The 25,604-nt window shown below is 42.5% G+C and overlaps 1 protein-coding gene across 1 annotated transcript in view; it reads right to left on the bottom strand.

The window, feature by feature from the left end:
- Positions 1 to 25,604, bottom strand: part of spg11 (SPG11 vesicle trafficking associated, spatacsin) — a 33,631-nt gene that overhangs the window by 1,496 nt on the left and 6,531 nt on the right. Inside the window, exons 4-36 of the mRNA XM_061925012.2 lie at positions 24,165 to 24,363; positions 23,957 to 24,097; positions 23,513 to 23,886; positions 23,290 to 23,435; positions 23,125 to 23,221; positions 22,901 to 23,056; positions 22,646 to 22,809; positions 19,445 to 19,621; positions 19,268 to 19,339; positions 19,068 to 19,195; positions 18,800 to 18,984; positions 18,544 to 18,739; positions 18,275 to 18,478; positions 18,101 to 18,207; positions 17,882 to 18,027; positions 17,648 to 17,812; positions 17,514 to 17,580; positions 15,008 to 15,170; positions 14,730 to 14,938; positions 14,558 to 14,666; positions 14,327 to 14,486; positions 14,020 to 14,250; positions 13,739 to 13,939; positions 13,568 to 13,675; positions 13,333 to 13,498; positions 13,043 to 13,257; positions 12,225 to 12,963; positions 10,752 to 10,897; positions 4,170 to 4,374; positions 3,949 to 4,083; positions 3,736 to 3,869; positions 91 to 210; positions 1 to 14 (exon numbers count right to left, since the gene is read on the bottom strand). The exon at positions 1 to 14 is cut by the window's left edge and continues 155 nt beyond it. Coding sequence (XP_061780996.2) covers positions 1 to 14; positions 91 to 210; positions 3,736 to 3,869; positions 3,949 to 4,083; positions 4,170 to 4,374; positions 10,752 to 10,897; positions 12,225 to 12,963; positions 13,043 to 13,257; positions 13,333 to 13,498; positions 13,568 to 13,675; positions 13,739 to 13,939; positions 14,020 to 14,250; positions 14,327 to 14,486; positions 14,558 to 14,666; positions 14,730 to 14,938; positions 15,008 to 15,170; positions 17,514 to 17,580; positions 17,648 to 17,812; positions 17,882 to 18,027; positions 18,101 to 18,207; positions 18,275 to 18,478; positions 18,544 to 18,739; positions 18,800 to 18,984; positions 19,068 to 19,195; positions 19,268 to 19,339; positions 19,445 to 19,621; positions 22,646 to 22,809; positions 22,901 to 23,056; positions 23,125 to 23,221; positions 23,290 to 23,435; positions 23,513 to 23,886; positions 23,957 to 24,097; positions 24,165 to 24,363 — 5,779 coding nt within the window. The remainder of the gene's footprint in view (positions 15 to 90; positions 211 to 3,735; positions 3,870 to 3,948; positions 4,084 to 4,169; positions 4,375 to 10,751; positions 10,898 to 12,224; positions 12,964 to 13,042; positions 13,258 to 13,332; positions 13,499 to 13,567; positions 13,676 to 13,738; positions 13,940 to 14,019; positions 14,251 to 14,326; positions 14,487 to 14,557; positions 14,667 to 14,729; positions 14,939 to 15,007; positions 15,171 to 17,513; positions 17,581 to 17,647; positions 17,813 to 17,881; positions 18,028 to 18,100; positions 18,208 to 18,274; positions 18,479 to 18,543; positions 18,740 to 18,799; positions 18,985 to 19,067; positions 19,196 to 19,267; positions 19,340 to 19,444; positions 19,622 to 22,645; positions 22,810 to 22,900; positions 23,057 to 23,124; positions 23,222 to 23,289; positions 23,436 to 23,512; positions 23,887 to 23,956; positions 24,098 to 24,164; positions 24,364 to 25,604) is intronic.

Consider the following 25,604-nt stretch of genomic DNA (forward strand, 5'->3'; position numbering starts at 1 on the left):
TTTAGGCTGGAGCTCTGCGGGAAGGGGCGGAGTCATTGTGGCGAGGTGCTACATCCTGCGTGCGCGTGCGTGAGAGAGTGCGAGTCCTACTTGTCCTCGGTCTGTATCCATCTTCTTCCTCAGCAGCATCTCAAAGCGATGGTTTTGATGCAGTAGGTCAAACACGTATGTCATCTCGTTATATCTGCCCATTCCTGTCAGCAGGCGCACCTGAACACACCGATGCTTAGTTCAGGGGCGTCCAAAACATTTTCCAGCGAGGGCCGCATAAATAAAAATTTAAGGATGCGGGGACCACTTTGATATATTAAAGATACTAACACTAATACAGTATATGTCAATCAAAATATGCTAAACTATCTGAACACAACATCCATATCTTACCTTTGCGTTATCAGTAATAAAGCATATTCTACGTAATGTTGCCCCAAATTGAAGTGAAGTGAATTATATTTATATAGCGCTTTTCTCTAGTGACTCAAAGCGCTTTACATAGTGAAACCCAATAGCTAAGTTACATTTAAAGCAGTGTGGGTGTCTTGCCCAAGGACACAACGGCAGTGACTAGGATGGCGGAAGCGGGAATCGAACCTGGAACCTTCAAGTTGCTGGCACGGCCGCTCTACCAACCGAGCTATACCGCCTATATATATGAAAATAAACAAATATATATACAATATGCATTTTCAAGCATAATAATGACTAAATGAAGTACAAGTACCAATACTACAGTAGTATTGGCCACTGGACGAGACCAAAACAAAGAGAGTCTGCTGTTCAGTATCGTGGCCATTGATTGGCTCCGCCTCAGGAAGCATTACTAAAATTAGCGTGCTAACTTTTTAGCCAATTTTGCAGCCAAACGCCCCAGACTCTTATAACGTATAACTTGACACAACGTTAACTGTTAGCACACTAGCATGTTAACATTAGTGTGCTAACTTTCAGCCAGTTTTGCAGCGGAATGTCTTAAACTCATATAACTTGGTACTTGACACATTAACTGTTAGCATGCTAACAGTATCATTCTAGCATGCTAACTTTTTTAGCCAATTTTACAGCCAAACACCTTAGTCATAACTCGGTACTTGACACATGGAAACTGTTAGCATGCTTACGTTAACTTTGTGGCATACTAACATTAGCATGCTAACGTTTTAAGCCAATTTTACAGCCAATCGTCTCAGTCACACAACTTTATACTTGATACATGCTAACTGTTAGCGTGCTAAAAGATGTTGCCTAATTTTACAAGTGTACGCTTCATAGTCATATGACTTGGTACTTGAAACAATCTAACTGTTAGCATGCTAACTTTTTCAGCTAATTTTACAAGTGTACGCTTCATAGTCATATGCCTTGGTACTTGACACAATCTAACTGTTAGCATGCTAACTTTTTCAGCTAATTTTACAAGCGTACGCTTTATAGTCATATGACTTGGTACTTGACACAATCTAACTGATAGCATGCTAAATTTTTCAGTTAATTTTACAAGCGTACGCTTCATAGTCATATGACTTGGTACTTGACACAATCTAACTGTTAGCCTGCTAACTTTTTCAGCTAATTTTAAAAGCGTACGCTTCACAGTCGTATGCATACTTGCCAACCCTCCCGGATTTTCCGGGAGACTCCCGAAATTCAGCGCCTCTCCCGAAAACCTCCCGGGACAAATTTTCTCCCGAAAATCTCCCGAAATTCAGGCGGAGCTGGAGGCCACGCCCCCTCCAGCTCCATGCGGACCTGAGTGACGTGTTGACAGCCTGTTCTCACGTCCGCTTTCCCACCATATAAACAGCTAATGATCGAGGGCGAGTTCTTGGTTTCTTATGTGGGTTTATTGTTAGGCAGTTTCATTAACGTCCTCCCAGCGCGGTAACAACACACAACAACAGCAGTCAAGTTTTCGTCCCCCGTAAAGCAGTTCGTCTGTCTAAACAGAAATGTTGTGACTTTTTTAAACAAGACAATACTGCCATCTACTGTACATGCATATGTGACCCACCCATAATGTGTCACCTTTTTGTGTTGATTTATTTATTTTATTTTGTGGTTTGAATTCGTTTTTGGAGCTGTCATTACACATTTATCAGTATTCACATTGGTCAGTAGGGGCAGTAGGGCGTTTCTTCCCAATTGAATGCTCTCACCTGCAGACCGGAAGTGTCTTGTCATTCTGATGAGCACGACCAGTCTGTGAAAAATTGAAACGTCCTGTGTGCTTTTTCCTCCTGTATAACAGGTTAGTTTTGGTAAATCAACTCACTGAATAATATCCATGTGATCTTTATAAGTTTAAGTACACATTCTGATGGTGGAGCCTAACTCTAAAGTGTTTGTGAGTTGTAGTTTGTATTTGTGAATGAATCCAGTGCACAGCTGCAGTAATCAATACAAAAAGGCGACGTGAGTGCGCAATGTTTGTATAGGAACTTCTGATCCTAATTCAGACTCCCAAATTAGAGCTCCCGTTTTCTGATTGATTTTATAATGTATATTTGTATAATGTGTGTGTTCTGAAATAGTGACAGAGAATAGAACAAGGATGGACAATTCAACCCTTAACTCAACAATGAGTAGATGAGTGTTATGTGTGTGTATGTGTAAATAAATGAACACTGAAATTCAAGTATTTCTTTTATTATATATATATATATATTTATATATATATATATATATATATATATATATATATACATATATACATGTAATAAAAAAATATATATATATATAGCTAGAATTCACTGAAAGTCAAGTATTTCTTATATATATATATCTTAACCACGCCCCCCCCCCCCCCCCGCCCCACCCCCGACCACGCCCCCCTCCCCCCACCTCCCGAAATCGGAGGTCTCAAGGTTGGCAAGTATGGTCATATGACTTGGTATTTGACATAATCTAACTGATGCTAACTTTTTCAGCTAATTTTACAAGCGTACGCTTCATAGTCATATGACTTGGTACTTGACACAATTTAACTAACTTTTCAGCTAATTTTATAAGCGTACGCTTCATAGTCATATGACTTAGTACTTGACATAATCTAACTGTTAGCATGCTAACTTTTCAGCTAATTTTACAAGCGTACGCTTCATAGTCATATGACTTAGTACTTGACACATTCTAACTGTTAGCATGCTAACTTTTTCAGCTAATTTTACAAGCATACGCTTCATAGTCATATGACTTGGTACTTGACACAATCTAACTGACGCTAACTTTTTCAGCTAATTTTACAAGCGTACGCTTCATAGTCATATGACTTGGTACTTGACACAATCTAACTGTTAGCATGCTAACTTTTTCAACTAATTTTCCAAGCATACGCTTGATAGTCATATGACTTGGTAGTTGACACATTCTAACTGTTAGCATGCTAACTTTTTCAGCTAATTTTACAAGCGTTCGCTTCATAGTCATATGACTTGGTACTTGACAAATTCTGTCTGCATTCTAACATTAGCATTTAAATTCGGCTTGCACATTTCAGCATTCACCCGCAATTTCTCTCAAAATTGCATATTCTGGCTTTTTTGTGTAATGCTCATCCAGGATGTTTTAATTTTGTCTCTAGAATTAAAAAAATAAAATAAATAAAAAACAAGCTGCAAGCCGCAAATGGCCACCGGGGACACCCTTTGGACAGCCCTGGCTTAGTTCAATGTCTACAACAAAAGTGGGACAATTCAGTGTTGGTACATATTTAGAAAAAGGACAGGAGGTGGTGCTCACAAGCAGGCCGTAGTGCTCGCCGGGCGCCAGGTAGGCGTGGCTCAAGTGCCGCGCGGCTTGAAGCACTCTGACGATTCCTTCCATGTTGCACGTCAGACTGAAGCAGTCGTGGGCCACAATCAGTAACTCGACAACTACATAACACAAAAACAACACGAGTGAGCATCAGTCAGTGTGTGTGTGCGTTTGTGTGTTTTTGGACGTGTGCCTTACTGCAGCTCAGGTCCCTCAGTGGGACACTCTTCAGTTTCTCCAGAACTTTCATTCCCACCAGGTTTGGGTCTTCACACAATGTGATCAGCTGGATCAGAGAGTCCCGCCCCTCTGACGGCCTGAACACCTGCCTCTCTGGCCACACACACACACACAAACACAAACACGTGAATGTGAGTCAGAGGGAGCTCATGTGCGTATCAACAGATGTCCCCTCGCACCAGGTTGAAGCTCCTGGGCAGAGGCCTGCAGCGCGTGAACCAAGGCGGAGGCCACTAACTCGGCCACCACTTCGGCAGAGAAGCTCTGAGCTTTGATGAAGACTTGAGCGTTCCGGAAGCGTTCAGGATGCTCTGACAGCAGCAGCTTCTCCAACACAGAGCGTGGGTCTTCCCTGGTCATGTGACTGAAGGAACACTGCAGCTCCTGTCAACACACACACCTTTGTTTTTTAACGATTGTTTACCTTCTCCTGTTATGCATAATGGACCCCTTTCCTCTCTGACCAGCCTCTAGCTCAGGCCTTGGCAATTATTCTGACTCAGGGGCCAAATTTAGAGAAAAAAAAATGTGTCTGAGGGGCGGCATATCTATTTTTAGGAACACTAATACAAAACCTCACAATAATGTTTGATTGAATGCTAAAAAAGTTATGACCTTAAAAAACTAATGGAATTATTTTTTTTTTTACTGAATGAGAATGTACATGAAAATAAAGAATGTGGGATTTACAATATTAACTATGGACGATAAAACACTGAATATTGACAACATATGAACGTCACACCCCCTCTCATCCACATATTTTTTCAATCAACAAAAATGCAACAAACACAGCGAAGGGTAAAAAAAAACCCCACCTACAATCTGATACATCACTAAGCTTTAGAACTTTGATGTGAAAATCTCCTTCCGCATCTGTCCCTGACATCCGCATTTCAGGCTGGCCACTCTAGAAACACTCTGTGGAAACGCACCCCACCCACACTGCTTGGTACCTCATCTGAGATGCTGTGACATAGATTACCATAGTAACTAGTATATCATTCAAAAGCGCAGATTCCAACCATTGAAATACTTTGTATAGTCCAAGACTTACGGTATTTTGAAAACATCACCGCACATCATAATGGCAGCTACAGTTTCCATTCTAAAAATCTAAAAAAAAAATATTTGGGAATGTCTTTCGGGCCGGATTGAAAACCTGGACCTGGGCCTTAATTTGCCCAGGTCAGCTCTAGCTAGATGGGAGAAGGAAGGCTTCACTACACATCTTAAACTTCAGTCTGGAACTCTGACCAGTGTTTTTTGTTTTGTTTTTCTCTTTGTGCTTCTTTTTTAAACAAACCTAGCATGTTGTTGCTGTTGAAATGTAATAATAAACACTGTTAGCACAATGCTAACGTTTGTCCTCCTGTCCCACACTTTAATATTAAATTCTTGTCATATATGACATATATTGTGTTGGTCAAGTGCAAAAATTATAGTATGTATTTAAAAAGTGGGAATGTGCAGATCCATCAGCCATTGCAGTATCTTCCGATTTTCATTAAAAAGTATATGATAGCCATTGCCGATTAATGACTTTCAACGCCGATCACAAACGGTGCTATATTTATTTTTAGTCGCCCGGCTGACCAGATGTTTCTCCATACACAGTGTGTAGCCACTTCCCTAAACAAAATAAACGGCATTTCTTAGTGATTTAAGTATCATTATCAAGTATTATTATCACTGGAGGACGTGGTTGGACCTGTTACGCCAGGGGTGTCAAACTCGTTTTCATTGAGGGCCACATTGCCGTTTTGGCTGCCCTTAGAAGGCCGGCCGCTTGTAACATTAACACAAGAAACATACATGTATAAGGATTAGCCGCATGGTATTGTCACACGATTACCTATGCATTTGATTAGTGAATGTATATTTTACCTACACTGTAAGAAAAAAATCTTTGGATTTTGCGGTCCAAAAAATGGCAGAATTTTACCATAAAATTTACAGTTAAATGGTCACACTCCATTTTACTGTAAAATTATGGTGATTGAGCTGCCAGTTTTTTGTTAGTTTTTTTGCATGAAAAATATGGTTGCTGTTTATACAGTGTATTACTGTAAATGTAAAAATGGCACTAGTTTTTTTCTTATGATAGGATTCTGAAGACCGAGCTGTTTTTAACAAAAATATATTGTCATGTTTACAGTAGGCATGTCCCGATCCGATATTTGGACCGGATCGGCCGCCGATATTTGCCAAAAAATGCGTATCGGCAAGGCATGGGAAAATGCCGATCCAGATCCAGTTTAAAAAATTAAACTCCGGTCCGTGTTTTCCAACGCACAGATTTAAATAATACATTCCACTTTTCTGCTGCTCCCTATATCTGTTCCGCATTTTCCAGCACACCTTCAACACATCCACAGGTCTATGGATTCTCACGCAGTTGCTTTTAGCTGCTGGCATTGCACTACAGGCTCTTTTCACTCCTTCTTCTGTCTCCTTCTCACAGACAGCAAGCGCAACTTCTTACACACGTCACACGTCACATACGTATACGTCCTCTCCCAGCAGAGAGGTAGCAGCATGGCTAACGTTAGCTGTGATGCTAGCGCAGCCGCTAAGGTGCGCGCCTGCTCAAACGTCCTCTGCGCATAGCAAATCTATGCCACGCACAAAATCAAATAAAAAAATAAGCGCATAACAATTTTCGACACACGGACACGACAGAGAAAACAGTTTTCGTCATCATTGTTCAAATATTGTAACGTCTGTCGAGACCAGGCCCGGCCCTAACCAATCTGGCGCCCTAGGCAAAATGCCGAGGCAAACATTTCCAGATCAACACCGTATGAAAAAAATAGTGATTTTTTTAGTTGTGATTTCCTTCTCTGCATGAAAGTTTAAAAGTAGCATATATTAATGCAGTATGAAGAAGAATGTTTTAATGTAGACATGCAAGCATTGAAAGAACATTTTGAAAATCAAGACTACATTTCCTGCAAATGGGTGCATTTCTACCCTATATTTTAACTTTAGATTTATTCTCATATCAAACTCTTTTGGCTGTCTTTTTGACACTTACATCAGGCGCCCCCCTCCACACCCCGGATTATAAATAATGTAAATAATTCAATGTGATTATCTTGTGTGATGACTGTATTATGATGATAGTATATATCTGATAGTATATATCTGTATCATGAATCAATTTAAGTGGACCCCGACTTAAACAAGTTGAAAAACTTATTGGGGTGTTACCATTTAGTGGTCAATTGTACGGAATATGTACTTCACTGTGCAACCTACTAATAAAAGTCTCAATCAATCAATCAAAACACATAGAATCATCATACTGCTGTGATTATATGCATCAAGTGTTCATTCAAGGCTAAGGCAAAATATCGAGATATATATCGTGTATTGCAATATGGCCTTAAAATATCGCAATATAAAAAAAGGCCATATCGCCCAGCCCTAGTTTCAATGATGCCATTTCTGTTTGTCATGTATAATTTTGTCTATTTTGTGTTTATCCTTGAATAGACAGGTCAGTTTCTTGTTACCAACCATTGTGTATTATTCAAACTCCCCTAATTCAGCTGGTTAGTTGTTATCAAGAGTACTAAAACCCTTTTCAACATGATTCTGACAACTAAGTAGGCTAAATAACTTTAAACTTTAATACATGCTCGGATAGGCCAGTATCGGTCAGTATCGGTATCGGATCGGAAGTGCAAAAACAATATCGGTATCGGATCGGAAGTGCAAAAACCTGGATCGGGACATCCCTAGTTTACAGTGTACAATTTGATGGATAACTTGCTTTGAAATCATAAGGCTATAAGTAGATATTTGTGTATGTTTTTAACCCCCCAAAATGTTCAGAATGTATAATAATATAATATCTGTTGCATTATAAGATAGATAAAGTTTAAAAGATATATACTGATGTATACAGATATATATAAGATATATGTATTTTTTTCTGTCAAAATAGAAAAAGAAAGAAAGATAAACTAATTCATTGATGCATATTATTTCCAAGCTTTCACGGGCCATTCAAAATGATGTGGCGGTCCAGGTCTGGCCCCCGGGCCTTGAGTTTGACACCTGTGTGTTACACACACCGAGATAACTGCTAAGCTAACTTTACACAACACAAACAAATAAGTGCTTGGTAAAGTTGAAGGGTAGATGGAAGTATTTTACAACGGAAAGTAAGCAGCTATTAAAAGGAAAATAATAAGTAGATTAATAAGCAGGGTGACCCGGGGACCATTTGCACATTTGAAATCTTTTTTTTGACACTAGTTTGTGCTTTTGCTTAGTTATTGTGTACTATTGACTTTGTTTTGATCAACAAATTGTATGTAATAATTAGGGATGTCCGATAATGGCTTTTTGCCGATATCCGATATTCCGATATTGTCCAACTCTTTAATTACCGATACCGATATCCAGTGTTGGGACTAACGCGTTACAAAGTAACGCGTTACTGTAACGCCGTTAGATTCGGCGGTAACTAGTAATCTAACGCGTTATTTTTTTATATTCAGTAATTCAGTTACCGTTACTACATGATGCGTTACTGCGTTATTTTACGTTACTTTTTTTGTAGTATAAAGTGTGTTTTATCGGAGGGCTGCTGTGTCATCGTTCTGATTCTTCTTGTGTCACAAGCCGGAGAAGAGAGAGAGACACGCGCTCTGTGTGTGAGTGTGAGTGTGAGTGTGTGGAGGGAGGAGAGGGGGGAGGGGGGCGTGTCTGATCATGGCGGAGCCAGAAGTCGAGTTTGCTAACATGGAGATATTTTCACTACTTTTCTTTTGTCGAGCACAAAGAAAATAACAATTTAGTTAAATGTAAATTGTGCTTTGGATCAAAGATCCCATCTACTGCCCAAAACAGCAATTCAAATCTGCTGAAACAAGCTACATAGCAACATGCTTCAACGAAGCTAGTAAAGAGAGACAGAGACTCCAATGACACTTCACCACGTAAGGATTAACTCTGCCTCTGCTCATCTTTCAGAACTGAAGGTACACACACTCTGTCAATCATAAAGAGGGATGCTAGTGGGCCAGGCCAATCTTTCCTTATCTCTAAACTAAAACTGGGGAAATGTGTAGAGTGTTCTGGCCTTCAGACATGATTTTGTGTCAGAATTTCTTGAGGAAAAAATGCCTGGTTAGGCTTTGTGTATGTAGTGTGTGCCTTTCTTGCTTTACAGCTATGCTGTTATTATGCTGTTTGTTACTTATGTATGTTATGTTGCAGCTATTTAAAATAGTTTTGTCAATTTGTTCTGGCCAGAAACAAATTGGCCTTTGTAACATATCTTTGTCTTTGTGTGTTGTATGTCGACCACATTGCTTAGCAGAGTTCAGTGATACAAATGTATGTCAAGTTGATCAACAGATTGTATTATTCTCCAGTGCAATAACAGTACTGAAATAAAGGCTAAAAGGGCATTAATTGGAGCTTTAAAAAAAAAAGAAGTAACTAAATAGTTACTTTTCACAGTAACGCATTACTTTTTGGTGTAAGTAACTGAGTTACTTTTGAAATGAAGCAACTAGTAACTATAACTAGTTACTGTTTTTCAGTAACTAACCCAACACTGCCGATATCAACCGATACCGATATCAACCGATATATACAGTCGTGGAATTAACACATTATTATGCCTAATTTGGACAACCAGGTATGGTGAAGATAAGGTACTTTAAAAAAAATTTATAAAATTAATTAAAAACATTTTCTTGAATAAAAAAGAAAGTAAAACAATATAAAAACAGTTACATTGAAACTAGTAATGAATGAAAATGAGTAAAATTAACTGTTAAAGGTTAGTACTATTAGTGGACCAGCAGCACGCACAATCATGTGTGCTTACGGATTGTATCCCTTGCAGACTGTATTGATATATATTGATATATAATGTAGGAACCAGAATATTAATATCAGAAAGAAACAATCCTTTTGTGTGAATGAGTGTGAATGAGTGGGGGAGGAAGGTTTTTTGGGTTGGTGCACTAATTGTAAGTGTATCTTGTGTTTTTTATGTTGATTTAATAAAAATAAAAATAAAATAAAAAATAAAAAAAATAAAAAAAAAACGATTCCGATAATAAAAAAACCGATACAGATAATTTCCGATATTACATATTAACGCATTTATCGGCCGATATTATCGGACATCTCTAGTAATAATATAAATCAAGAAACTAATTTGAATATTGCGTTGATATTGTTACACTGTTTAACTGCAATAAATAGAAAAAAGTACAGTTAAAGCAGCAATATCAGTATTGGTATCTGCCCATATCCCTCATAGACGATCAGTATCAGAATCGGCGGCATAAAACCATAAACGGAACATCTCTGGTAACCAGTGGATAAAATGCACAATAGCGCTTCTTGGAGACAAACACGGCTCATTAGCATTGAAGCTACAGCCATATAATAAAGTATTATTAAACTAGGATCGAGACCCTGACACTTATTTACAATTAGTCAAATATGGCATCTTTAAATAAAGTTGTGCTAAAAGCTCATGTCTGCAATGTTTCTAATAAGCAGCAGGGGACCACACTTCTAAAATTATCCCGTGATTGATGTGTCACAACTACGATTATAATATTAGACTGCTCGTGAATCGTTGTCATCAAAAACTCAGCAGAAGGAGTCATGGACTTCTGACAAGAACGCCCTCCAGAGAGACATCTTGGCATGGTCTCGCATGCAATATTTTCAGCTACTGTACTTTGCTGATGTGAGTAAGCCACGATGGAAAGGTCGCTTACCTTGGACAGCTGGTAGAGGCTAAGGACTTGTTTGCAGTAATTACTGCCATGGCGACACTGATCCACCAGCTTCTGGAGCTGCACCGCCAGCTCGTCTTCAGGAAGGGGCAGCATCACGAAGGACGACAAGCTGCTCAGCGACGGCGCTACGACAAAAACAGTTGACAGGATGTTCAATACGAAATCTTTGCTTCCGCAGTCCAATTATTCAAGAGTGCCAACACTTGAATGAATAAACTGGTTATTATTTTGCAGCTGGAATTGTCACCAGTGATCATAATCATAATAAAAAGATTTTGTTCAAGTGACTCAAAGTGCTTTACGCTGAGAACCCCTCATTCATTCAATCCACAGTCACACATTAGTGTGGGTAAGCTACATAATAGCCACAGCTGCCTGGGGCAGGGACGTTTTTACCATTATTTGCTTTGGGCCCCGAGATTTCCAGGGTCCCCAAAATATCACATAAAAAAGTATCTCGGCCAAAGTCAATAGCTCTCTTTTTCCCACCAGTCACACACTTCCAGCCTTAACAATAATAGCAATAATGGCTTACGCTTTTCTAAAATATTAATGTTCCCATCAATTTAGTAAAAGTGTTACGATCAGTGATACTCATTGCGTGGCTCGCCAACCTTTAATGAGCAGGTCACATGTCAGTTACGACCAACAGTGGTAAAGTACAGTGGAACCTCGATATACGCACGCCTTTTGGTTTACGAACTTTTAGATCGTGCCAAGTATGCCTCTGTGTGCGAACCGTCTGTGTACGAGCGCTTCATTCATTCATTTTGTGCTCCCCTGGAAGCCAATTTGTACTTGCTCCTATTAAACTTTTTTAAGAAAAGATGCCAAAGCGGACTTATTTCACAGTCTCGATCAGCGGCGCCTTTTCCAAGAGCACACTCCTTTGGCAAAGGAGCAGCTCGCGAGAGGACCATTGCTGATGTTAATGTACTGTAAGTGGATTGTACTTTTTATAATGTTTATTTTTGTAGCAAAACGGTTGTTATAGTTAAGGATTTGTGTGATTTCTGATCGTGTGTGAGGGCACCAAAGGGACTTCTGTGTGTGTGCACGTGTTGGTAGAGCAGCGCATACAGGACAGTTCAGTTTTGTCGTTGTTGTTTTAGCTTGTCAATAGAAAGTTGATTCATCCCCTCATTGTTATGTTTGTTTGATGTGCAGTACTGTATAGCACTTTATAATGTATTCAGTGTACAAACCTTCACAAAAATATGGATTTTTGTCAAGGCTGGAACCAATTATTCATATTTACGTTGTTTCTTATGGAGAAATTTGCTTCACTATATGAACTTTCCGATTTACGAACCATGTTCAACAATCAATTAAGTTTGGAAATTGAGGTTCGACTGTACCATGTTGTTTTTGTTAGGTGGAGGGCCACAATTACTATGTTTGCCATGGGCCCCCAAGTAGGTGAATACGCTCCTGCCCCGCCATGTTTCTTACAGGTGTGGAGGAGCATGGTGGGTGGAGCCTCAGGCACATCTCGCGTTTTTTCGGGGCTGAGTTCTCCGGACGCCAGGCCTCTGCAGCGTAGAACCAGCCAGACGTCGGGATGATACAAGGAGAAGTATCGGCACACGCGGCTGGCTTTATGGATGCTTCCTTCGTCTAACAAGCTATCAACCAGCACGGCCAGAGTGTTCTTTTCGGCTGGATTCAGAACTGGATCCACATCCAGATGTTCCTCAGCCGGGCCAGGGAGTCCTTCCAGACTGAGGAGCGTGTCGCCGTTGAGCTCTGGTATGTTGGAGAATGAAAACTCCTTCATGAGGAATTCATATGTGTTCATTTCAGGTGTGGCGGCGGGCGGCGGCAGGTTGAAAACGCTCTGCCTTCCCATGGCGGCCACCAGGGCGTGCTGCCGGACCAGGCTGATCCACAGCTTCTTCTCCAGGCTTTCTATCTGTTCTGCGGGAGCCGGACTGCACAGGGAGAGCCAGTGAGCGGCAATCCCGAGCAGCAGGCAGCGCTCTCGGACCGCCAACAGCTCGGACTGAGCCTCCGGTACCGCGGAAGATTCGGACGTCAAAGACTCCGCTTGTGACAGGAAGAAGTGGGAGGCTGATTCGGGATCTGCGCTCTCGGCCCGCAGCTGCTGGTGACACCTGTGCCAAAAGGTCACACGGGTCTCCAATCTGGACCACTGACGCTTGGACCTCTGACACTGGACTTCCTGCAGCAACTTCATTTGGAGGAATGATAGAGGCATTAAAACGGCATGCAAAAATCTAACGTTGTTAAACATTTTCTAAATTTCACACCTGACACAGCAGCAAACGGTGGACAGGAAGCCCTGCCAGCACCGCCACCTGACGGGCCTGTGAGTAGAACCTCCGCGACTGTAGAGAATCCACGATGGCCTGGAACTCCACCTGCTGGACGGAGGAGGAATCACACTGGAGCAACCTTGGAGAGATGCTGACTTCCGACCCCTGCAGAATTTGACTAAGCTGACTCAGCTTTTTAAAATCTGCACCTGCAACCACACACACACGACAGTATGACGATGGCGCCTGGAGACAGGAAGAAGTCAAGCGGCGTGACCTCTCACCGTCAGTCTTAAGGAGTGTGTCGACATCAGCGAGGAGCAGCAGGAGGCGGTGGAGGTGGTACTGGGAGGAGCAACGCTGCAACATGATGAGGAGCAAGGTGGAGGCCTGACTCTCTAGCCATTGCAGAGGGAGGCCACCAGGCGGCGCCTGGTCGCTACTCCTCAGCTGGAGAGGAGAAGTTCATTAATGAAGATGATGACCGCATGGTGTGTGTAGCATGGTCGATATCCTCACGGTGACAAGCGTCCTTTGGAAATCCAGAAGCTTCACTTTGGCCTCAGAGAAGTTCTTGTAGTCGCAGCACAACTCAAACATGCTGAGCACCGCCAGCAGGGGGCAGGCCTGAAACCACCACAACACTTGCTGGATCAGGAAGCTCCTGGAAGAAAACTTTTATATCTTTACCCTCTGGAAGAGTTGGAAGCCTCGCAGGAGTGGCCTGACAAGGCCCCGCCCCAGCAGGGTCCTCCAGATGATTGACAGGTCGTGAAGGGTCCACTCATGGTGCTCGGGGGTGTCAGCCAGGTGGGAGGTGGCTTCCTTGGTGGTAACATCATCGATGGAGGTTAATAGCCACACACACAAGCACGGGAGCAGCTCCGCCTCCTGTCAATCAAACACTGTTAACATTGTCCAGGGTCCAGGTAGAAAGCTTGTGGTTTAGTAGTGGGCGGGCCTAAGGTCACCTGTGTACAAGAGGCCAGCAAGGCTAACGTCGGGCAGCGTTGTCTTAAAGCCTCCCAAAGTAGGTACCTGCTCGGCCCCTCCTCTTTCTGGCTACTCAGAAGCACCTGGAACAGCTCACAAGGAGACTCCCGCTCCCCCGAAGACCCCTGATTGAAGACCTGCAGGTTTTGAAAGGCGAGCCTCATGTGGTCCTGGAGGGCGGGCCCAAACTGCAACACCAGTGATCCAACCTGGCGTGACAGGAAGTAGAAATATGGTGAGCGGAAGGACGGGCAACGCCATCGGTGGCGGCCGCTCGTCACACACCTGCTGCGTCGGGAAGTGGTGCAATTGGACAAACAACATGAAGTGGATGTACTGTCCGTCACGTGCGCAGTAGGTGGGGTAAACAGAGCTGAGAGGTAGAGCGTGGAGATGACAGAACTGCACAGGCAACTCCCACTCCTGAGCCGCCTCCCACGACGACCTGGAGGAAGCAAATTTTATGATAAAGAAGATGATCATGATGATGATGATGATGATGATGATGAAGCTCACCTGCTTACAGCCTTCTCTTCCAGGCTGTCCATCACTGCAGCTTCCAGGTAGCCAATCAGCTCCTCTGCTGCTCCTGGCTCCGCCTCCACCAGGTTGACACCTTTGGACACTGACAGGCGAGTGTGTTTACCACCTGTGTATGCGTGCATGTGTGTATAATGTGTGTGTTTACCCAGCGTGTGTAGAGGCTGTGTGTAGCCACAGTGTGTGTTGGGTTGTGTCCAATGTGTCAAGATGGCATTCAGGACCTTGACATCCACTCTTAGATGGAGGCTGCTGACTCCTAGCAGCTCACAGAAACAGACAGCGGCCGCCGCCACCGACGCCATGTTGAAATTCTGCACAGCCAGCCGGTGCACGTGCTGCTGGGCCTGCTGCAGACTAATGCACATACACGCACATCATTATCACCCATGCTTAGAAGTAGCTTTGCCCCCGAGAGCGACTCACAGCCGGTCGACGTGGTCGCATCCAATCAGCTGCTGCAGCAGGAAGGTGGCGAGGGCAAAGGATGGTCGGCCATGTTGCACGTAGTACAAATAGTCTAAATTGTCCACCAGAGCGAAGCTGTCCACCAGCTGTGGGCTGGAGAAGTGGGGCAGCTCAGTGGTTTCTATGGAGACACGGCACACGTGAAAACCACTGGACGATTATAGCAAAAATAATAATCAACATTTTTTAAATTTATATTAAAATGATGATTAATAACACAATTACTAATTAATTTGAAAACATAAGTATTTATTTTACAACCAAAATTCAACTGTAAATATAAATAAATAAATAAACAATGGATACAAATTAGTAACAAATAAAGAACAAGTAAAACAATCGTAACACGTTAACAACAATAAATCAAAATAATAAAAGCCATATTAAAAAAAACAAAAAAATCAGTTTTTCCATTTTATTTTTTTTAAATTGTTTTTTACCTTTTACACTTATTTTACCACTGTAGAGTGTATGCTTGTTGTGTCATAATAATCAATAAAACACAAACATTTTCTGGTGCAAAACATATTTAGACAATTTTGACCAATATATTAGGTAAAAGCATAATATTTTTTGTAAATGCATCAATAAGTGCTTTAAGTACATTATGCTTGTGTCAGGTACTTTTTTGATACCTTTATTTTGCTGCGCACACCGCTGTTATTGTGAAGGGAAAAATTATGCTGCTTTTCTGAGCTTGACAAGTTAGGAGACGAATTGAGGCCGTTTGGAAAAAAAAAAAGAGCCTCTCAAGTTGCGACTGCTGTCCTGTTTGTACGTTGATCTTACATTGGTGATGTCGTTCACAACAACAGATGAGATAGGTTGTGTGTGTATGGATTGTTCTTGTTCGCTTTAGCTTCGTACTGTAGTTACGTCGGTGTTTCAAGTTGCCATCTCGACATTGTTTAGTTCAGTACACGTTTCAGAGATGAATGAGCAGTACCGGACACATTACTTTCCCAAACAAATGTTCCTTCTCTTTAAAATCACAACATTTCACTCAAATGTATGTCAATTTCCCTGATATCCCGCGTTTAACAGTGAATTCCAATTTATTGGCCAATTATGTGACTCGGTCCATGGGTACGCGAACGTGGAAATGCCTTACTTTTTTTTTTTTTTTTTTAGTTTTGTAATTATTGACGAGGCATACTAGCATTGTGTCAAAAGAAAAGTAGCAACCATGGTGAGATCCCAAACTTGTTTTCACTCCAATGCTCACTCATCAGTTTTACTATTGCAAGCTCAGGAATTTGCATGTAGATTACGTGACCTATTAATGTTTTTTTTAGATTATAATATTTTTATGATCGTGACAAAACGAGACGGATATTTGGCCATCAGATGATACCCCACGCAGGTACCATCTAATGACCACCAGAGTACCAGTCTAATAGTATATTAACGCCATCTTGTTTACGCATGCAGTACCAATGGGGTATATAGTAGGGCTGCAAATCTTTGGGTGTCCCACGATTCGATTCAATATCGATTCTTGGGGTCACGATTCGATTCAAAATCGATTCAACGCGATTCTCGATTCAAAAACGATATTTTCCCGATTCAAAAGGATTCTCTATTCATTCAATACATAGGATTTCAGCAGGATCTACCCCAGTCTGCTGACATGCAAGCAGAGTAGTAGATTTTTGTAAAAAGCTTTTATAATTGTAAAGGACAATGTTTTATCAACTGATTGCAATAATGTAAACACACAAATGTAAATCCAAGACAACAATATGTTCTGAGTGTTGCTGGGTCGGGGTTTGGTTTTGGAATTGGATTGCATTGTTATGGTATTGCTGTGTATTGTTTTGTTGGATTGATTAGTAAAAAATAAAAATAAATAAATAAATATATATATATATATATATATATATATATATATATATATATATATATATATATATATATATAAATAAATACATCGACTTTTTTTAAATGAGAATCGATTCTGAATCGCACAACGTGAGAATCGCAATTCGAATTTGAATCGATTTTTTCCCACACCCCTAGTATAGCTATTGGATGATACCCTTGTGGGTACCATCTGATGGCTAATACACTGTATACTGTGTTATGTGGACTTTGATAAACACTGTTGCCTTTATATACTTCTGCATTTTAAATGATGCTGCTAGAATACTTTAACTTGACGGTACACTGATTTGTAACTCGCACTTTCTCTATGTATTGAACTTGTATTTTAACTTGCTTTTCATTATGTAATTTCAATCTTGTTATGTATTTTAAATCTTGTGTAATTTTAATTGCGGATTTTAAATGTGCCATTACAGGACTACAGATTGAAATTAGCATGGTGCTAAATCTGGTGCAGCCATCTTTTTAATGTACTGTAACTGCACATTGTCCTTCAAATAAACAAATACAACAACAGCAAGCCAAAATCGAAATTCGATAAATTGTCCAGCGCTAGGTTCTACAGATGGATGCCACCTACTGCTTGAGTTGAGGGAGTTTGCCGCCTGCCAGCCGAAAAGCCTGGAAGGGTCGAGCGGATGGAGGGACTGTAAGAGACACAGAACCGTGTAAGAAGACCCGACATGTTTGTCTCTGAGTGGACTGTGGACACACCTGCAGCAGGTGGTAGATGGAGATGTCAGAAAACAGGCAGAGTCCTATCGGTCCTGCGGGGAACAATGCGGCCTTCAGTTTGGGATACGCCGTCAGTGCCAACTTCATCAGTTGAGGATCGACGGAGCGCGCCGCCCTGGGCGTCCTTTCACCCTGCAACACCACCTGACAACCAGGAAGTAGATCAGAGTTCAGAGATCAGGAAGCATTTATATTTTTACACCTGGTCTTTACCTGGTCGACGCCTCCAGGGGCGAACATGATGGTGGCGAGGGCGAGCAGACTGTGACCCTCCAGAAGAAGGCTGCTGAGGGACGGCGGGCTGCCTGGTAACAGAACCTGAGCGCTGGTCAGACTGGCCTGGAAAATCAGTCCTGGGTCTGGGGGAACACACGGGAAAAAGCCCTGAATAAGACTGAAGCCATGACAGCACTTTGTACGTGTGCTGTCCACCTGTCAGGTCTCTGCTGATCTCCTGGATCTTCACCAGCATGTCAGACCAGGGTTGAGTTGGGGTGGAGCCACCAGCAGCCAGGAGAGGACAGTTCCTGGGCGTTAGGCTGCAGAGGACCCAAACAACACGCTATAAGCAGCTAGCTTGACACGGGGGCATTTTGGCGAGCGCACCTGTAGTGCTCCAAGTAGGCGTAGAGAAGGTACTGCAGACCGCGCTCCAGACACCAGCTGATGACCAGAGCGTGGAGGTCCAGACCGAGCGGCGAACGGTACTGTGGGAGGGGAGGGGCGGACGCCATCAACCCTCCCCCTTGAGCTAGCCGCCACAATAGCTGCTCCAAGTCTGCGAGCTCATCCGGGATGAACACACCCCTCCTGCAGGGAGAACACAAGAAGTCAGCGAGTCGTCTGCATGGTCGTGGTGAAAAACACCGCCCCACCTGGCCAGTAGGTCCAGGATGACCTCCTTCAGGAAGAAGCTGCACAACGTGTTGTCGTTCACCACTTCTGGGGTTAACTCCGGCCAGTGGGAGGCATCAGAGGCTTCGATGCTCCTGATCCAGTCGACAACGCCGCAGTGGTTGTGGAGGGCGGTCATGTGACGCCATAAGACGGCGGCGTCACACTTGCTCAAATCTAGAAAACAAATAGTGCGTCCTGAATTTGCAAACAATCCAGCCCTCCAACATTTTCTACCTGAGGGCCGGCGTCTGGACAGCAGGATGGCAGTTCTGCTGATCTGGTTCCAGTTCTTCACCCAGTCGAGTCTCATATTCTTCCAAAGCCCCGCCTCCTCATCCTCCTCCACGGGCCCCTTCTGTCCCAACACCTCCTCCATAACCTCCCTGCCTGCAGATTCCCTGAGGAACACCTCCACCACCCTGCAAAGGAGTGGAATGTCATGATAAGGATTGTGTTGCGGCCATGTTGCTATGGCGACCGGAGAGTAAGGCAGGACGCTCACCTGCTGGAGTAGCGGACCTTTGGATGGCGGGAAGCCGGAAGTAACAAAAGACGCTTCACCTCCTTGATGAATACAACGCTTTGACTCTCCTCCTCGGAAAAGTGGGCCCGCCTGGACAGCTCCTCCCCCTGAGCAGGTGGCCAATCAGAGACTCAGCCGAGGCAAAGAGAGGAAGTGATGACAGGAAGTAGAGGACTCACCACAAACTCCCGCAGGTCCTCATCATCCGTATAGATGCAAATCCGATGCAGTTCGTTCTTCACGTTGAATCCCTGACAAACAAGTAGGGTGATGAGTTTCTTCATATTGAATGTGTTGGAGGCGGAGCCAAAACATCTGGAAGTGAATGAGGTCGTGTGTCTTGAGCTGACACTCACCATGTTGGTGAGGAGCGTGTTGGCGGTCTCCAGGTCTCGCTGTTGCAAGCAGCAGAAGACCTGGCGCAGGCCCACCGCCCTAATGGCCGACAGACGCCAGTCTGGACGACCCCGCCTCCTCAAGGCCGCTTGAGCTCTGGGAATGTCATTTGTCAGGACGGACAACCGGACCAATTCCTGCAACACACACACACACACACACACACACACACACACACACACACACACACACACACACACACACACACACACATCAGGGCTGGACAATTAATCGAATTTTGATTTTGATTATGGTTTCTCACGGTCATGAAAATATAATAATCGGAAAAAAAGCGATTAGTGGCCATGCAACGTGCATGCAAATTCCGAAGCTTGTGACGATGAAACAGAGGAGGATTGAATGAGTGGGAAAAAGCATCTCTACCAGACGTTTGTGATCTCACCATGGTTGCAAGGGCTGTGAATCTTCGAGCACCACACGATTCAATGCGATTCGATTCTTGGGGGTAACGATTCGATTCAGAATCAATTCTCGTATCAAAATCCATACTTAACTTAATAACATTGGGTGCCAGTTCTATGATTAACTAAATTCCTCCATAGAATAGATAAACAGCACTGATAAATGTATATTACTTAAAAGAAAACTTAATCTTAAAAAAATGCTACCCGAACATTTAATAAAGTCGAATACAAAAAAGGCAAGAGAAGTATCCAACACTTATCTTTTCTTAAGTAAATCTGTACAACAGATATGATCAACAACAATGAATTGTCTGGCTGGACGGACCAGATTAAAAAAATATACATATATATACACACACACACATATACATATATATATGTATACATATATATATATATACACATACATATACATATATACATACATATATACATACATATACATATATATATATATATATATATATATACACATACATACATACATATATATACACACACACACACACACACACACACACACACACACACACACACACACACACACACACACACACACACACACACACACATATATATATATACATATACATATACATATATACACACACACACACACACACACACACACACACACACACATATATGTTTATTTTATTTTTATATATATTTTTTTTTAATCGATTAGGAATTGTTACAAATAAGAATTGCGATTAATTAGACATTTCCATTTTTTTACACCCCTCATGGTTGCTACTTTTTGTCACAACGCTAGGATGCCTTATCAATAATCACTAAACTCAACAAAAACAGTAAGGCATATGATTTCCGCATTCACATATCTGCCGACGGAATCAGATAATTGGCCAATAAAACAGAATCTGCTGTTAAACGCAAAATATCAGGGAAATTGACATAAATGTGAGTGAAATGTTGTCATTGTAAGGAGAAGAAACATTTGTTTGGGTAAATAATGTGTCTGGGACCGCTCATTCATCCCCGAAACACATCCTGAACTAAACGTTGAGAAGATCACTTTGAAACGGCGACTAAACTACAAATTTAAAGCTAGCAAGAACAATCGATACACCCACAACACATCTCATCTGCTTGTGTTGTTGTGAACGACACATTGATGTAACAATAATGTATAAACAGCAGTAGCAACTTTAGAGGGACTCTCATTTTTTTTGCCTCAAGTCCCCTCTACTCATCAAGTTGAAGACAACAGCGCAGCACATTTCCCCCGTCACAATAATAGCGAGGTACGCCACATCCGGTCTGACTGTGCTAACAAAATAAAGTACCTTACACAAGCATAATGAACTTAAAACACTTTTTGATACATCTACACAATTATTATGCATTGACCTAAAATACTGGTCAAAATTGTCCAAAGATGTATTGCAAAAATAAATGTGAGTAATTTTGCATTTACTGTAATTAACAAACATTTTATTAAATTGTATTTGACACAAAGAGCACACAGTCAATGGTGGTAAAATAAGTGTAAAATGAATAAAACGGAATTAAAAACCAAACGGAAAAACTTAATCTTATTGGGGTGTTTTAGCTATTTTCATTCAAATATATTGTTATTACTATTATCATTTTACTTGTTGTGGTTAATTCGTTATTAATTTACATCCGGTTTTTTTAACTATATTTAAAGTTGCGTTTTGGTGATGCAATAACAATTCATGTTTTCAAATTAATGAATAATTGTGTAATTAATCGTGGTTACAATAGCAATTAAAATAATTGTGATTATTATGTTTGCCATAATCACCAAGCCCCAACACATATTGTCAATATTCACTACTCTGGAGTGCAAGGAAGTGTTATGTTCATCTTGAGGTGTCAGCTTAACATTAGGGGTTTGAATCTTTCGGCACCTAACGTTTCAATTCGATTCTGATTCCTGGGGTGATGATTTGACTCGGAATCGGTTCTCAAATCAAACCGATTCGAGAACTGTATGTATTATTTGGTATAGTATTTATCATGAAACTTTTATCAAAACTGGCGAAAGGTTAAAAAAGCTCCTTCTGGTTGCAAGAAATGGCCGAGAAGCATCTTTTTAAAAATGGATTCCTATTAAAAAAAAAAAGGTTTTTTTTGTTTTTTTTTAATTATGTATCAATTAAGAATCGGGATGAATAAGAATTGCTTTTCCGATGTGAATCAATTTTTTTGTGCACTCCTACTTAAGATGCATGAACTTTGTAATGTTGACCGCTTAACATTAGGGGTATGAATCTTTGAGCACCTAACATTTCGATTCAATTCCGATTCCTGGGGTGACGATTCAATTCGGAATCGATTCTCGAATCAAACCAATTCTCACAATGTATTATTTGGTATAATATTCATCATGAAACTTTGATCAAAAACAGGTTAAAAAAAGCTCATTCTGTTTGCAAGAAATGGCCTAAAAGCATTTTTTTAATTGATTCTTATTAAAAAAAAAAAAAAGTTTTATGTTTTTTTTTTTAATTATATGAGGTGGCGACTTGTCCAGGGTGTACCCCGCCTTCCGCCCGATTGTAGCTGAGATAGGCTCCAGCACCCCCCGCGACCCCGAAGGGAATAAGCGGTAGAAAATGGATGGATGGATGGAATCAATTAGGAATCGGGATAAATAAGAATTGTTTTTCTGATGTGAATCGATTTTTTTGTGCACTCCTACTTAAGATGCATGAACTTTGTAACGTTGACCAAATGACCAGGAGTCACCTCGATGGGCAGCAGCTCCCACTCGTCCTCTTCCGTCTCAGCAGGCACGTCGCGTTTGTGGGTGTCTCCCCCTGCAGGCCACGGATATTTCTTCATGAAGGTTCGAAGCTCCGCGAGGTACTCGTTCAGGACGTCCACGCAGCTCCGCACATCTTCTTCCTCGTCTGCGCACACCAATACACACTCACTCAGGAGACACACGGTGCTAATGCCAAAGTAGCATTGAATACTATCAACTGGCTAACGATGTCTTACAATGCATGTGAGTGAGTATGTAACGTATCTGAGCGTTGACAAAGTTGAGCGTTATGCTGAGCAGCTGTTCAGAGAACTGCCGGCTCTGCGCGTCACTGTTGGATTCCCTGATGGCGGAGCAGAGCAGGTCCAAGGCGGGACACAGCGTCTGGACGCCTTTTGCAGGGGAAAACAACTTTAAGGTGTATTGAAAAGCACATCACGAGGAGGTTCGCACGTCGTACGTTCTTTCAAGCTGGAGGCGCTCGACGTCTTCAGGAGGTTTTCTTTGCTCTTCAGGTAGAAATCCACCGTGTCCAGCTGACGGTTCTTCACTCCCGCCTGCGACACACGACAACACGACATGGATTGTGAATGATGCAGAGAACGCGCAAAAGTCTGCCTCCTACCTTCAGGGAGTGGATGGGGATGGAGCAGCGCCCCCAGCTGTTTAGGTGACAAATTGCGTCGACGGTGGCCGCGCTGCCAAACAACATCAGCCTGGTGAGCAAGTCGTGCTGGGAAACGGAGAACAAGACCTGGAACATTCCCGCTTCTGCAGAGGAAGACGATAATGAGGGAATCAGAAATCCAGAACTTGAATATTTTAAAGTAAGCAAGGGGAAGGCTTACTCTTGAGGAGTAGATTGTGATGCCTCTCGCCACAAAGCTCCACCGGTGCCGCCTGACCCTCCGCCTGGTGGTACCTCACATTCCTGGACTCCAAGTCCCACAAGACACCAATGGTCCGCATGTTGCCGGGGGAGACGAAGGTCAACATGGCGGTGAACTCGGAGACGGAGAGCAGGGACGGGACGGATGATTCGGGGACGGCGAAAGCGACCGCCGCCCCGCCGGCGGGAACTCTGCTGTGGAGCGGAGGCTGATGGGACCCTCGGCCGGGGAGCGAGGAGGACCAGGAGGTGACGGCGGAGGAGGAGGAGGAGGAGAAGGGAGGCGACTGCTGGGCTGTGTTGTACATAGAGGTCAGACGAGACCCCCAAGAGCTGCACAGGAAGTGGCAAGTGAGTAGAACTACTTGGCGAGGGTCAGATGGCGTGACGTGTGCGAGTTTACCGGTCAGAATTGACGCTCCATCCCAGCGAGGCGAGGCTGCAGCCGGAGCTCGCCAAGCTGTCCTCGTCAGACGGTTGCTGGGATCGAAGAAACGGCGGGTGAGTGGGAGTCGTCTCAGACAGCAGGCGGTCTGGGTGCCGCCTGGAAGAAGAAAAAGACGATAAAGGGTACAGTATTGTAAAATTCAACACAAGCGAAGCCCAAGCACCTGAAGTAGTCGTTGAGGTCAATGGCGATGGCGGCGTGAGCCTTAGTGACAGCCACCGCTGTGCTTAGATCTGACGACACCTCCAGGAAGCAGAAAGAGGAGGAAGCGGAGGCAAGCTCTTCCTCCATTAGGCCTTGGCTGAAGTAGGCCGGAAGGTCGATGGTGGCCAGAAGGTCACCATTAGGGATATAATAGACAGCTGGAGGCGGAGTTAAAGAAGTTATGTAACAGTGATGAAATGTGTTAACGCAGTGTCAGCGTGTTAAGCAGTGACGTGCGGTGAGGTTGATGGCTGGTGAGGCACTGACTTCATCACAGTCAGATTTACAAACATATGAACCCTAAAGAGTATCTTATTCACCATTTGATTGGCAGCAGTTAACGGGTTATGTGTAAAAGCTCATACCAGCATTCTTCCCTGCTTGGCACTCAGCATCAAGGGTTGGAATTGGGGGTTAAATCACCAAAAATTATTCCCAGGCGCGGCGCCGCTGCTGCCCACTGCTCCCCACTGCTCCCCTCACCTCCCAACGGGTGATCAAGGGGATGGGTCAAATGCAGAGGACAAATTTCATTACACCTAGTGTGTGTGTGACAATCATTGGTACTTTAACTTAACTTTAACTTTACACATACAAACTGTAGCACACAAAAAAGCACATTTAATAAAAAAAACGTTATTATGGTCTTACCTTTACTTAGAAATTAAGTCCATGCGCCGCAACTAAAGCCCTCACTTAAACTTTCCACGTGCAAGATTGAATCTATTTAAAAAAGTGTAACCGAGGGTTTATAAATGTCGCCTATACTGTATGAAACTACAAAATAACAAACACGGAGGCTCCAGTTTACACGAGGACCACTTTATTTACCTTCTTTCAAAAACCTCCGCAACGTGACATCACTTCCGCTCTTAGCGCCTTCAAAATAAGAGCTCAAGGCATATACTGTATAACAGCGCATAACAGGAACTTAACATCACAAAGAGGAAAGCCCATGAAAATAGGTTACAAAAGTTATTTAATAAGAAGCCAAAAAGTGCAAAAACAATAATGTTCGTGTTGGAGGAGTTGTGAATTAGGTACACCTGCAGTCTGCAGGTGTATCTAATGTTGTGTCCCTGCAGTCATTCACAACTCCTCCAACACCAACATTATTGTTTTTGCACTTTTTGGCTTCTTATGAAATAATTTTTTTAAATAGATTCAATCTTGCACGTGGAAAGTTTAAGTGTGGGCTTTAGTTGATATAACAATTCTACGGCGGGGGTGCAGGAGGCGAGCCTCAGCCAGTGCGTCTTTTGCAGCCGTTTTATGATCGCTCAGCACAAGAAATACTTTACACACATACAGTTGTTGACAAAATACACTGTACATTATATACCTCAGCTAACTAAACTATGGAAATGTATAATATAATTCATATAGCAATACAGTCTAA

Source organism: Nerophis lumbriciformis, linkage group LG29, assembly GCF_033978685.3.
Source record: "Nerophis lumbriciformis linkage group LG29, RoL_Nlum_v2.1, whole genome shotgun sequence".
In the NCBI taxonomy this organism is placed as follows: domain Eukaryota; kingdom Metazoa; phylum Chordata; class Actinopteri; order Syngnathiformes; family Syngnathidae; genus Nerophis; species Nerophis lumbriciformis.